Here is a 14874-nt window from a genome sequence, read left to right as displayed (position 1 = left end):
CGCAGTGCGACAGTTGCCATTTTGCACCACCCTTCTCTTCTGGGCATACCTTACCTCCCTGACTTTTCAGAAAATCTGAAAGCCAATGCACTCAACCATCTTTTTGCATACAAAGGATGCCCTTCTGCGAGAAATCTTGCCATCTCTAGACACTGACGCAACTCTGATCCCCGCGTTTATACTACCTGGTGTGAACATCATCAAGGACATTGATACTCAAAAGCCCTTGAAGTCGTGCAAGAAAGCCATCTCTAAGACCACCACCGACACTTCTGTTGCCAAATGGAATGACAAGCTCCAAACTCTGTCAGTACAGTCCAAGTGCCTGGAAGCTGTTGAACTTGAGAGTGACAATAAGCTATGTAGGAAGATCATGACCATTTTACCACCTGGTCAACTATCTTTTGTGCTCCGTGCATCATCAGACACATTACCAACAGAGGTGAACCTTCGTAGGTGGAAGATCCAAACTTCAGCTGTTTGCTGCCTCTGTAGTCAACCCAATCCAACAACTTTTCATGTTCTGAATGGCTGCCAGGAAGCACTTCAACAGGGTAGATTCACCTGGAGACATGACTGTGTCTTGTCATCAATTGTTCAATTCTTGAAAGACAATGTCCAAGATGGCAGCACAATATATGCTGACATCCCTGGCTTCCAAGCAACTAGTAACCCTCCTTCCACGGTTCCTCCTGACATTTCGTTAACCTCGGCAAGACCGGACATTGTGGTCATCAATCGCAATAAGAATCGTGTGACTCTGGGAGAACTAACTGTTCCCCACAACTCTAAGCAAAGTATGTGCAATGCCAAGGACAGAAAAGCAAACAAGCCAAACTATCTGACTCTTATCCAAGAACTGGGTGAACAGTTTGATAATGTGCAATATGTGACCATTGAAGTTGGATCTCTTGGTCATACAATCCAAAGTGACTTCCATGCTAGTCTGAAGTATCTGTGTAATGCCAATGTCTCCAAGCAGTCTCTGAGAGTCATCATGCAAGATGTTTGCAAAACCGCCATCACCTGCTCGCAGTCAATGTTCAGTAGGCGCAAGTTGTCTGTCTGGTCTTCTCCACCTCTCTCCTTCTATTCCCATGGCAAGTTTACCTCTCGGGTTTACAACCCTCCATAATCATGTGTGCCTGATGGCTCCCAGAGACTAGTTGCTTCATCCAACTGACTTGATTCAAATGTGACTTTTCCAATGTTGTATACTTGTATTTATTTATGATGTGCAATACGACCATGATTTTATGCATTTGCTTTGTTATGCAGTTATAGGAGTGTGTGCATGTAAGTGTGTAGATTTGTGTTGTGAATGAGTGTAGTCAGGAGCAGGAGTGTGTAAGTGTTTAGTTGAGGTGTATGTGCAAGGGAGTAAATGAAGCATTAGTGGGTTGAGTATGTAAGTGTGGGTATAGGTGTGTTTGGGTAGATGCTGAAGAATGAGTTTTCACCATTGGTTTTGGGAATTTATTAACCTTTTGCTTTCTTAAATTTTAAAGTTACCTTGCCTTGCCCCCTGCTGGACAGGGTAAGCAAGTTGTCCTAGGTTTAATATCTCTGTTGTGTAATTAATATTTTTATTCTTGTGTATTTCATGTATTTTTGATGTTTCGCAAATGTTAATAAATGCGGTTTGATATATCAATTTAACTCTGGTTGAGTTACCAAACAAGGTGTTAACATATGGGACATCGGGCCCTTTGAGGCTACTGTCTGAGCCCTCGTACAAAAAAAAGTTGCTAACATTGGTATTTTTGTAAACCCCAATGGGTAATAGTTCCACTGCAAAAAGTTTCATCCATGTGTCTCTTCAGCTGAATAAATCAGTTATGGGACATGGGCCCTTTGAGGCTACTGTCTGGGGCCCGTACAGGAAAAAGTTGCTGTCATTGGTATTTTGTAAACCCCAATGGGTAATAGTTCAACTGCAAAAAGATTCATCCATGTGTCTCTTCAGCTGAATAAATCAGTTATGGGACATGGGCCCTTTGAGGCTACTGTCTGGGCCCCCGTACAGGAAAAAGTTGCTATCATTGGTATTTTTGTAAACCCCAATGGGTAATAGTTCCAATGCAAAAGATTAATCCATGTGTCTCTTCAGCTGAATAAATCAGTTGTTGGACATCAGGCCCTTTAAGGCTACTGTCTGTGCCCCCGTACAGGACAAAGTTGCTGTCATTGGTATTTTTGAGCACCCCAATGGGTGATAGTTCCAATGCAAAAAGTTTTATCCATGTGTCTCTTCAGCTGAATAACACCATATGGGCGGGCCCCTTTGGGGCTACTGTCTGAGCCCCTGCACAGGCCCAAATTGCTGTCATGGCTATAGGCATGAAAAGTATCCTCCTGGGAGTGATATCCAACAAGTTTTGTCCATGTGTCTCTTGAGCTGAATAAATGCATTTTTTGGCCCCCTATTTTGTGACCCCCAGGCTAAACGTACAGGCTGTGACCCGGCAGCAATATGGAATTTTGAATCTTGGCCCTATACTAACATAACCAGGCCATCAAACCTTTTGTGTCTGATGAGCTGAATAAATTGTCTGGGCTCCTAGTCTAATTCCCTCATTTCAAATATATAGTTTTGGTTTCTCTATTGTTCAGAAACCAAAAATCAAGGGATTAAAATGTGGAGATGAACTGGTATGCAATCATAACACTATTGTGCTGGGAGGACACAAGAGGGTATATATAATCAAAAGTATAATGGCCTATAACCATACGTATATAATAGCCTATTGTGCTAACATTTTCATTATCGATATCTATCAACGCGGACGACTTTTGATGCTCTCTGCCGTATGTGGCACACTTCCATGACACCATAAAATTACACCCTAGTTCCGAGATTCGTTTGATAAGTTATGCATAGACATCATGTGCATATATTGAGGGGTGGGGGTGTTTTGTTTATTTGTCTGAAATATAAACGATGCATGATGATGTAGATGATTTGATTATGAATTAGATTATTCCCCGGAAAGCACAACCCATACCTCTTACCTATGTTCCCTCCGCCACCTATATATAACCTCCTCCCTTCCCCTTTGCGTGATAGCCTACAGAGGCGTTTGCAGAGTAACTAACCAGAACCAGAACCAGAACCTCCCCACACTCGATATCGACTCTTCCCTATTATTCCACTCCACTCTTGAGCCCCATCTCCCCCTCCTTCCCTTCCCACTTCCAATGCTCTCTCCCCTCTGTTTCTCTTTCTCCCTTACCCTTACCCCCTCCCCCTCACACACACATACCCTCTTTTCCTGGCGATCTCTTCTATCTCTCTCTCTCTATTCTCCAATAAATAAATTGAATAAAAGTTAGTTTAAACCAGCTTTCTATGATATTGATCTTCCGTCATGCGACATGCACATAAATAGATTTGTGTATAATAGTGTTTATAACACTGAAGTCATAATCTGTCAAGTGCCTATTGTAATGTCTGTGGAAATATTTCGATGGTCTATATATTTTCACAGTGAAATCAGCTTAGGCTAATTCGTAGTCTCAAGTCAATGCTTTCAAACTAAATCAATGCTTTCAAATGTAGACTGCTTTGTTCGACTTCTCTGCTCGTGAATATTGCACTGCGAAATTTAAACATTTCTTTTGTATACTTAGAGTAGGTAACTTCAAATCAAATAATTTTACGATCCACACCACTTATAAGAAACTGAAACCAAAACCGAAACTGACTGACACAAATGTTCGGTTTTAAACAAAAGGTAGAAACAATGAGTTCGATATCTTATGATTCAAGTGGTTAGGCAGGACAATAGGAAACCACGTGACCAAAACCAAAACCAAAACTAAAACTATATATTTGAAATGAGGCATAATATATTGCCAGGTATTACAACCGACAGTTATAATTATCATAATATTATGTCCACTTGGAAAACAATCCTCAACAAACCTATATTTTAAATAAAATAGTTATGGTCCAACAACCCCCACAACATGATTTCCTTACAATAGTAACTGAAATGGTAAGATCTTTATTCCTTTTTTATTTGAAACCAACCCTCTCGTCCCATGCAGTACGATTTTACACCTCTCTCACTGCAATAAATATGCTTTACTTTTCCTAATCTTTCTTTGCTTACTATGCTAATGTTACATTATTGTTTTAAAGGATAAAATGTATCCATACGGTTACATTTCAGCCCCGGGGTGGCACTTCAATATGAAATGGATACCGTATAGGTGTAGGGCTGGCCAGTAAGGGGCATCCGGTGATAGCAAAATATAAAAAATATAAGGTCATTGCAAGCCTGAGAGCATGCTTTTTGGCATTCTGTGAGAGCAAAAATCAGTGTACAAAATATGGGGTCATTGGGTGAGATGAGAGAGGGACCGTTTGTATCTAAATTAGGAGGCATTGGGTCAGAATATGACCTTTTTTAATGGGGTCTTTGGGTGAGAGCCAAAAGAAGCCTCGAAAAGTGATAGACGACTCGTTGCTGTTCAGATGTATCTAAATTAGGGGGGCATTGGGTGAGAATATGACCTTTTTTAATAGGGTCTTTGGGTGAGAGCCAAAAGAAGCCTCGAAAAGTGATAGACGACTCGTTGCTGTTCAGATGGAAATATTAGGGTCTATGTCTTTGGGTGACATGCAGATCTAAAATATGGGGTCTTTGGGTGACAGAGCATGTGCTGGTAATGGGGTCTTTTGGTGACATGGTGAAAAAGGGGGTCTTAATAGCCTGGTCTTTGGGTGACAGAGCATGTGCTGGTAATGGGGTCTTTGGGCGACAGCGATGGTGAAAAAAGGGGTCTTAATAGCCCTACATACGCGTCACCTCAAAGTGGCAGAGCCCATTTCAGCACGTCACATCAAAGCTCCCATTGGGCGCCCATTCCTTTTTTAAAGGAATTTTTATTTACAGATGGCCTGGAATTTTATATTTTGGTTTCAGCGATTGCCCGAAAAAAGGTGGTATGTTTTTGAAAAGCGTTTCCGCTTGGAATGTAGATAGTTATTGTTGCTATTAATGTTCACAATTTTAATTTATGCACTCTTTATTTTAGCCGACAATTTTTAGTGCATTTTACACACTAGAAATGTCGCTTACATAAATACCGATATTTTCAACAGTATCGGTATTTTTAAATCAAAATACCATCCACAATATTTCCTGAGACTTTGATGAAACCATAGATACCAAATCGGACTTCAGGTAATGAACAGATTTTAAACTAAAAAAAGAGAACAGCGTAGGCCCTCTCAAAATGTATTTTTTTAATATATCGCGTTGTGATAAGGACTGCTTTTTCCTTGTTTTTTATAACAAGGAAATGCTGTACTTACCCCAAACTTCTCACGTAGTCTGAACTCAACGTCCGTTGCTGGTTGGTATTATTTCGATTAAACGATTTTCATGATTTAGGCTTACGTAGCCTACATTTGACCACATATTTGCCCACACAATGTTCGAATATATTCCAAAATGGCGCTGCATTCGCTATCATATTAACAACAAGGTCAAACTAAGTGTGTGAGATTTTCTGACACTATATTCACGGTTTTTCTACTAGCTATTCAAACATATGACAATTTTGACTAGTTTGCGATGTTCAATACCATTTTCACCCTGAAGTGGCAGTGACGTCACGTCAGTACTGTGCGAGTTTCATTAGGCGCAGCCTTTACTCGCTAGCGTTCGGTCAAAGCGCTGGTATACATACGCATGCGCTTAAAGACGTCACGTAGATACGCGAGCGAAACAGCTGCTTCAACGCGTTGACGTCACTGCCACATCGGGGTGAAAAATGGTATAGGTAATTATAGATGACTATGAAACCTCAGAGTCCCCCCCCCCCCCCGGATAAATGTTGGCAATTGAAGCAGGCGGCAATTTAGCGAACTTTGCCTGTTTAATGCGAGGACAAGCGCCGCCCGGACATTGAAGGTTTCCGCATATCGAATATGGGTTTAAGTTAGGCCTATATCATGGCCTCTAGGCCCTATGATTTATTTTTCATAAAGAAAGCCTAATCCCGGAGCCTAATCAATTGAGAAAGGAATGGATTTTGTCATAATATTATCAAAATTACTAGTAATACTTGTCGTCAATAACAAGAAGGAATGTCTCACGATTTTTTGATATCCAGCTATAGTATTTTAATTGATTACACTGAACATGAAGCTATATCTCTACCAGCATCATGTACTGAAAATTTGCAGACCCGGCCTTCTAGATTTCATTATCATTGAGGTATAGGGCTTTTTATTTTTTCGGAGAAGAGCAGGTAGAGCAACTACTTGATTATATTTCTACATGTTCATACTACATACTCTGAAAATTTTAGAAAATTCGCACGGGTCAGATTGTTTAAAATCACATTTTTGTTCCTAAAATGGGGGTTATAGCGCCCTCAGCGGGCACTCTCTCCATAGGGCTACATGTAAAGACCAGTTATAATGCCCCTAAAATAAAACTGACTTGTATGTTCATTTTTCCTCAAATTTTGCATATGATGTCGACTTAACATCTGAAATGTAATTCATGTGGTGTCGTTGCTGCTCTTCTAAATTCATTTATAAAATGTCCGCCCCAGACCAATATATATAGCACGTAGGCGCCACCTCCATGAAATTTCCTATGCCAACAGCTTAGATGATAAAATATTATCTAAATTGCCTGGCAATGACGTCACATGTAATCTCAGTCTATAGTGTGATCAGAACATTATAGGCTGGTGGTCATTCATAGTACGATCAGTACGAAAAGTCCAATGCGATTTTTAATGTATTTTCTAAAATTATTAGAACCACTTTTTAGCGGGAACTTTTGTAAGTTACACAGCTGAAGATCAGGGGTTTAAAGACTACGATATTACGACATAAACAAGAATATGTTTGTTTGGTCTTTATTCCTATAGGCACATCCCACAATTGAAAGGCTAAATATATAAATATATGTTTGCAATAAACAGTGGATAATAAGCAGTATAGTTGTTTTTTCATGTTTCTGAGTTTATTTATGATTTATTATTCAATAAGAATAGTCCTTAAAAAGGACATGCTTTCGTGCAGGTTTTCAGGCCAATTTTTTTTTCTTAGTAGGCACAACATAATGAGGTTACAAGACCCTAATTTAGTTAGAACACGTTTCACAAAGTTTACTATGTAGAGTTTTTTTTTCAAAAGTATTACGTCCAATAGCTGCATAGTGTCACATTTTTCTTGTATATTTTACATTTTTAATGTTTAAATGACATTTAACGATAGGAATGGATATATTTTTGTAACTCTAGCTTACTAGTATTTGTCTCCGTTTCTTTCACAGAGCTGATAGTCGCAGACAACTGTCCTATGGTACAGTGAAATGGTTTAATGAATCAAAGGGCTTTGGCTTCATTGAACAAGAGAATGGTCCAGATGTCTTCGCTCATTTTAGTGCGATCAACGGCAGTGGTTTTAGAACGCTTGTGGAAGGACAAAAGGTTTCATTTGTAGTTAGCCAGGGACAAAAGGGGCCACAAGCTGAAAACATAACTGTGGTATAACTATTAAAGGAGTAAGCATGTATTGAATTAGAGTAACTAACGGCATATTTTGAATGACCAGCCAGCAATAAAATGTTGGTAAGCAGAAAATGGACAGTATATAGACACTCCAATAGGCAGGACATACGTACGGTGTCAAATTTCATCAGATTCAATAAGCTAAATTTGATATGTACTTGGACATTGTTCATATTGTTAAAAAATTATAAAAAATGATCTTTGAACAATGCAGATTTCAACAGTAATTTGTTCGTTGTGAACAATTCCAACTACACCAGCGGTTTCATCTGACTGGCAGCATTAAAACGCAGAACTTAAAAGGAAATATTACAAATGGTAATAATTGGAAATAGGTCTAAAGTATGGCCTAGAGCAATGGGGACAAAGTGTCCGAAAAACAGTCTGACGTCAACATGGTCAATGAGTTGCCAGTCTAAAAACCACTAGTATAGAGCCCGGGGGGTATGCTGCCCCACCACGACCAAACAAGTTAACTGACATTTTTGCGAAATTGATTTTTTTATGTTAAACTAATTACAATGCTTGAGCAATTCACACTTTGGTCTCTAATTCAAAACAGCAAAATTGCAGTTAACTCGTTTTGTCATTGTGGGGCAGTATATAGGTGAAACGTCAATAAAGCGCGGGTAAATCACCTTCATTTTTAGTTGGAATTGTTCACAGCGAACAAAATTCACAGATGCCCAAAGTAAAATGCCATTCATTATTAAATGTATTACATGGTGAGTCAAAATGAAGTACACTCTCAGTGGCGTGCGCAAAGAGTGGGAGTGGCGGCCGGATGGCACGCCCCCCAACCACCACTTTTGTCAGTCAGTCGGGGGGGGGGGGGGGGATGCACCAAATCGGGGAAATTTGGGAATAAGCTATTACGGTGAGCGAAGGGAACCTTCACTTTTTGAACGGTGGGGGAATCAAGACACGTCCCCCCACCCACACACACACACACACCCGCGCACCCTTTTGAAAACGTGCCACTGTACATTCTATCTTGTATAAGGTACTATTGTAAAAAATCTATAAGAAAATGTCATTGGAAAGAATAAAGTCTTTGTTTATACCTGTAACCGGTATAGCATTCATATCTACATACTAACTAAGTATGATGTTTTGCATAACTTTTATTTTGCATAAAGAAACACCGCGCGATGTGTGTTGTAAGGGTGCATATCACCAAATTAATGTCCCTCATCATTTATTAGACATTAGGATAATCATCCCTGAAAACAGAAACATACAGTCATGCAGCGTACACGTAAGTGTGAAACATGTGTTTGAACCTGAGGTATACTAGTCTCAGGTTTGAACAAGAACACTAATTTATGCAGGATACACCCCATGCAGCCTACGCCTATACGGTAGGTCTGACCAAACACGAAGAAGCTGAAGGTCACTCTGTTATTTATCTTCTACCTGACCAGCATGCAAATCTCTCTGAATTTAAACAACCGCAGGTCAAGGCCGTGTAGGCCCTATGTCTTGTTCGGTATCGGCCGCTTGAGGGGCAGAATGGATCCATACGGTCACTGTTCTAATATTCTCTACTTTCAAAGAATAATTTATATGTAGCCTAATACTAGGATTGTGGAGACAGATACAGATATTGCTAATTCATTTGTTACATACACAGTCAGCTATATTTTGCCTTTTAAAATATAAGTTACCAATCATTGTGACATGCGCCCTTATTCACAAACACGAACTGCACGGGGTTTCCCAGCAAAACTTGTATTTTTTCATAGTGACCGTAAAGTATGATATTTTGCATATGCAAAACTTCATATTTTGCCGAAGTATGTAGTTTTGCATATGCAAAACTACATACTTTTTGAAAGTATGTAATTTTGCATATGCAAAATATCATATTTTGCAAAGGTATGTGGTTTTGCACGCAGCACCGGCACCAGACTGGCTGGTCTTAATAATAAAAGCATAAATGTTTGGAAGAAAGAATAACTAATAATATAGAGATTACAATAGATAGTTGGATAATAGTGTTAACAAATATAAGAGAGAGAGAGAGAGAGTGAGGGAAAAAACTTTTTAGGACTTAATTTAATGTTTACTGAAGGACCGTAGTGAATAGGCTGGGATTTAAGGTATTTACATTTTACTTATCTAACAACAATACGACATTCTTTACTTTCTGCAGAATCTTCTCTGCTTTCTGGAAGTAGTTCTCATCTCTACCATCTTTTTTACAAGTTTTTAAAAGTAGTTTTAATATGCATTATATTTAGTACATTTGGGATTAGAGGTATTCTGTTGAAGAGGTTGAAATTTAATTAATCTGGGTTTGTGATACGGAAGTCACTTCCATCTAAGCCTCCAACTGCTCAACATCAACACCAACTTAGTCTTCATATCATATTATCATTAATTGCATCCATCTTCAGGAATATTGTTTATACTTATTATCATATTAAAGCCGGAGCATAACATCGTATATCTGCAAGTCTTCCATGTGTTTTATTTTGTGTAACGGGATTGGATATTTGATATCGCCCGAATAAGCCCCTGAATCCAGAGTTGAAAAAAAAAGGAAATACCCTAAACGTCTTTCACCGTAACATACCAAACAAGAGTTGTACTCAAAAACCACACAGCTTTGTAGTAACTGCACACGGTTTTACTTCCCATGAATGTAGTCATGATCATTTTTCAATTTCAATTTTATCCTTTTGCATTGCACACATAGAAACAGGCCAGTACAATATGGCACCTCAATTATGGGAACATAGTTTCAGAGTCCCCGTGAAGTTCATCGTTTCTTTCATCTTCAGTTTCCCACAACGGATCAGATCAAGGGACCCTTGGACTATGCTTGCCGGAAGAGAGGTAGAAGGTTAGAGTTGAGGTGCATGTGCTTGGTTAGAATGTTAAATGAAAGTTCATACTAGGCCTAGCACCTACGGCAGGGGTGTCAACTTTTTGGAATTGCTTGGCGTGATACAGAGGCGTACCGGGATTTGCCGACTATAATATTAATTTTGACCCGTGATTATTTGAGCCACGGGGGGGTGGGGGGGGTGGCACAAGCAAATTATTTTGACGATGCGTGAGATTTTACGTATTTCCCGCCATTTTCCGTGACATTTACTACCTAGGCGTGAGATTATACTACCTTGCCGTGAGACCGTGAGAAAGTGACCCAATGCGTGAGACCCACGGCCAATGCGTGAGAGTTGACAGCCCTGCCTACGGACATGTGCAGACGTGTGAAGATATTAACCTTGCGAGCGTGCTTCATGCCTAATTCGTTTACTTACACACACAACTATAGTGATGATATGCTTGGGGCAAACCAGGCATAAGGGCGGAACGAACTTTTTGCACACCGTATAGATGCAAGTATAAATACAACGTCATCCAAATGTATAATCCCTTTCCTCAGGGGTGGATTATGGTATGCCACCGCATCCGCAGTAGGCATATAATTACAATAGAGACTTTGCGAAATGAAGTTAGAAAATTTACTTTAACTGGAACTGCAACTTCAGAAATATCGGTTGGATTTCTGCTCAAATTTACTCCAACGCGAACGTATGGTTGGTTACTGCAACAACAGCGTCTTGTCGCTTAAACTCGGGACGCGGACATGCGTGTCAATGTGCGTTCAAAAGAAGGGCATGTGTAAGACCTTGTAACCGACTACATCAAAATGTATCTCTTTGATTTAGTCAAGTGGTTATTAGTCTCACTTCAAGACAAAAGACTCTACCTTAAGAGCTTCGTTTGAGTAAACATGAATGAACTCGCGATACCACTCAACATGGATTATGTCGGGACCCAGCGTTAATCTCCTTATCATATTATTTTGAAACTAACTATACGTTTCAATTAATATTCTTACGATAGTTATAGGCCTATATATTATTTACTAAAAGCTCGTCAGCTTTGTTAATTTCATATTCCAATTTAGCTACGCAAAGCCTAATGAAATTCATATTCTGTATTTCTTTCTCCTCCTTCTGAATATCTCTCCCCTTCCCCTCCTGTTTCCCCTTCCCTACCTTCATCATATTTCCCCCTCCTCCTCTCTATAATGTACTCGCTCTCTCAAACTTGACCCTCCTATAATTACCCACTCGCACTCCTGTTTCCCCCTCCCCAGTGACTTTGTCAGGGTTTTTCTGTTAGGAGGGCGTGGGCCGATTCTCAAAGGGAAACGTTTTTACAAAAATGGGCTTAAAATGGCAGAAAAAGGCCTAAAAGCGTAAAATATCACGGCGGCCAGCATCCAAAAGGGGAGGGTCAAGAAGGAAGGCAAGATGTCCCACGGGGGAGCTCCTCCCCCCTTGGCTACCGGCAAAGCACCTCCCTGTCCACTTCCAATGCCCTCCCTCTCCTCCTCCCTACCCCTCTCTTACCAGGCACAACATATGACATGTTATATATAAAAATGTTATGCACCTGCTTTACTCTTCCAGAAGTATCGTATACTGCTGGCTGAAGTAAAACCAGGCCATTTTTACGGGAACTTAATCCCCTTGGCGTTGAAGTCAAGCCAAAACTTGGTTCCGCAAACTGATTTGGTGTACGTCATGAGCACACACAAAAGTATATATCAAGTGTGACGTTTGGAACTAAAATTATTTTGATCTAATTCAATCAATAATTTTCAGCAACATGTCACATGTTTTTTACCCAAACCAAATTAGATTTCCAATAATAAAAGTGGTAATTATGTAGTCTATGAGGAAATATGCTAACTATTGTTCTAAATTATGACGTATTTTCATCATAATTTACGGCACACTATATATTCTCGCGTTAACTTTTACTTCAAGCGGCTAATGTGGCAGAGTGGTTTTGATTACATAATCCTCTATGATCCTCTAGACGTTAAAGTTTGTGGTTTCGAACTTCGCAATTTCGCAATGTCTCTTAATGTCATTAATTACGCGGACAAGTATCCAGACCAGAATCAATGGGCTTTTGACAGCAACGGTTAAGTATACATTCTCTAAGGGACCGTTCACAAACACTTGTACGGGGGGCTGATGCAAAAAAAAGTTCATCGCGATAATTTTCCGGCTCCCCTTTACAGATCTCAAAAATTTCAGCGCCTCCCCTTTTTGACATGAAAATTCCCATAGAAAAGCATATAAACTCAATTTTCCCAGGATAATTTGTGGTAAGCTTTTTCAGCCCCCCCCCCCCCCCTATGAGGGTCAAAAACTGTCAGGGCCCCCTTTTTGCATCAGGCACTCCTAACAAGTGTTTGGAGTGCCTATATTATACCAGGTTGGACATCAATTTAATACAATAGAAGAAGGAAAAATTGGTAAAGATATAGTAAATATTTGACACGAAACAATAATGCATGCAGTATTAAAACTGAATTTACGGATAAGATGTATATAATATTGCTATATCTTCTAATTAAATAATTATAAATATTGTACCAACAGATAGCTTCATGTGAGATCTGAGAAGACTACTGATATCAGCAGTAGATAGCACGTTGGTTGCTTTCCTTTTAGGGGAATCAGATTCCTTTCCATTAGGCTTACAGTTTTACCCTTTTTTTATCATTCATACAAGTTAGACTCATAAAAAGTCAAGTGGAAATAAAATAATACATAAAAGACACAAAAACAGACACAATATTCTTGCATCAAGTTGTGTACGGTATAAGCCCAAGCACAAGACCGCGGGTCCAGGCTAGTCTTTGCGCCGGGAACATTGCGATAATGAGACGGCAACCTTGTTAGTACGGTAAACCGTGAGGACCACAGCTTATGTACATCTACCTCCAACAGCCTATACAATTAAGTCGCTGGTTGAAAGGGACGAGGTTGTCAAGCGTTAAGCCTACAAGGCCACTAAGACTAGGTTGAAGTTAAGACTCGGGCTTCGAGAGCGGGCTAGGCTTAGTAGCCTCAAGGCCACCTTAAGACTACGGCTTAATAAGACTCCTGTCGGGAAACTCGCCCTAAATGTTCACTTGGTGAGGATTCTAAACTGCACTCAAACACATGGGGCGAGTTTCCCGACAGGAGTCTTATTAAGCCGTAGTCTTAAGGTGGCCTTGAGGCTACTAAGCCTAGCCCGCTCTCGAAGCCCGAGTCTTAACTCTAGCCGGATTTCTTCAACGCAAATTCAACCTAGTCTTAGTGGCCTTGCAGGCTTAACGCTTGACAACCTCGTCCCTTTCAACCAGCGACTTAATTGTATAGGCTGTTGGAGGTAGATGTACATAAGCTGTGGTCCTCACGGTTTACTGTACTAACAAGGTTGTCGTCTCATTATCGCAATGTGCCCGGCGCAAAGACTAGCCTGACCCGCGGTCTTGTGTTTGGGCTTATACCGGCACAACTTGATGCAAGAATATTGTGTCTGTTTTTGTGTCTTTATGTATTATTTTATTTCCACTTGACTTTTATGAGTCCAACTTGTATGAATGATACGCCTATGCTTTATACTCGTGATTTTTTCTTTGCATCCCCCCGGGCATCCCCAAAAGGGTAAAACTGTAAGCCTAATGGAAAGGAATCTGTGATTCCCCTAAAAAGGAAAGCAACCAACGTGCTATCTACTGCTGATAACAGTTAGTCTTTTCAGATCTCACATGAAGTTATATGTTGGTACAATATTTATAATTATTTAAGTAGAAGATATAGCAATATTATATGCATCTTATCCGTAAATTCAGTTTTAATACTGCATGCATTATTGTTTCGTGTCAAATATTTACTCTATCTTTTTTTGTCCTTCTTCTATTGGTATAATATAGGCACTCCAAAATAATATTGTAATAGACCTACGTATGAAAAGTACGAGTATCAAACTCTTAAGGCTTGGATAGGGACAGGTGGTATCATATAGGTCTTCATATGATGATGATGATGATGATGATGATGATGATGATGATGATGATGATGATGATGATGATGATGATGATGATGATGATGATGATGATGATGATGATGATGATGATGATGATGATGATGATGATGATGATGATGATGATGATGATGATGATGATGATGATGATGATGATGATGATGATGATGATGATGATGATGATGATGATGATGATGATGATGATGATGATGATGATGATGATGATGATGATGATGATGATGATGAATTTTTTTTAAATTATATCGTTGTTAAAAAAACCATCATTCAAAATGAGAAGGTCTTATGATAGGAACAGCTACTTAAAAAAATTCAACTCAAATGAACACTAAAATAAAATGCTGAAATGTTCAACTAAATCGAACAATTACTTCATTTGGGCTGGGGTGTGGGAAAGCGGGGTCAAACATAATAAATGAGGGGCAGGCATCGTTCATGCTGTTTGGGTTTGTAAGGGGTGGA

The 14874-nt window shown here is 39.6% G+C and overlaps 1 protein-coding gene across 1 annotated transcript in view; it reads left to right on the top strand.

Moving 5' to 3' along the window:
* Positions 1 to 9991, top strand: part of LOC140141212 (major cold shock protein-like) — a 62588-nt gene extending 52597 nt beyond the window's left edge. Inside the window, exon 4 of the mRNA XM_072163011.1 lies at positions 7305 to 9991. Coding sequence (XP_072019112.1) covers positions 7305 to 7524 — 220 coding nt within the window. The 3' untranslated portion in view covers positions 7525 to 9991. The remainder of the gene's footprint in view (positions 1 to 7304) is intronic.
* Positions 9992 to 14874: the final 4883 nt, after the last annotated feature.

Source organism: Amphiura filiformis, chromosome 19 (genome assembly GCF_039555335.1).
Source record: "Amphiura filiformis chromosome 19, Afil_fr2py, whole genome shotgun sequence".
NCBI lineage: Eukaryota > Metazoa > Echinodermata > Ophiuroidea > Amphilepidida > Amphiuridae > Amphiura > Amphiura filiformis.
This window is presented reverse-complemented; position numbering and strand designations above follow the sequence as displayed.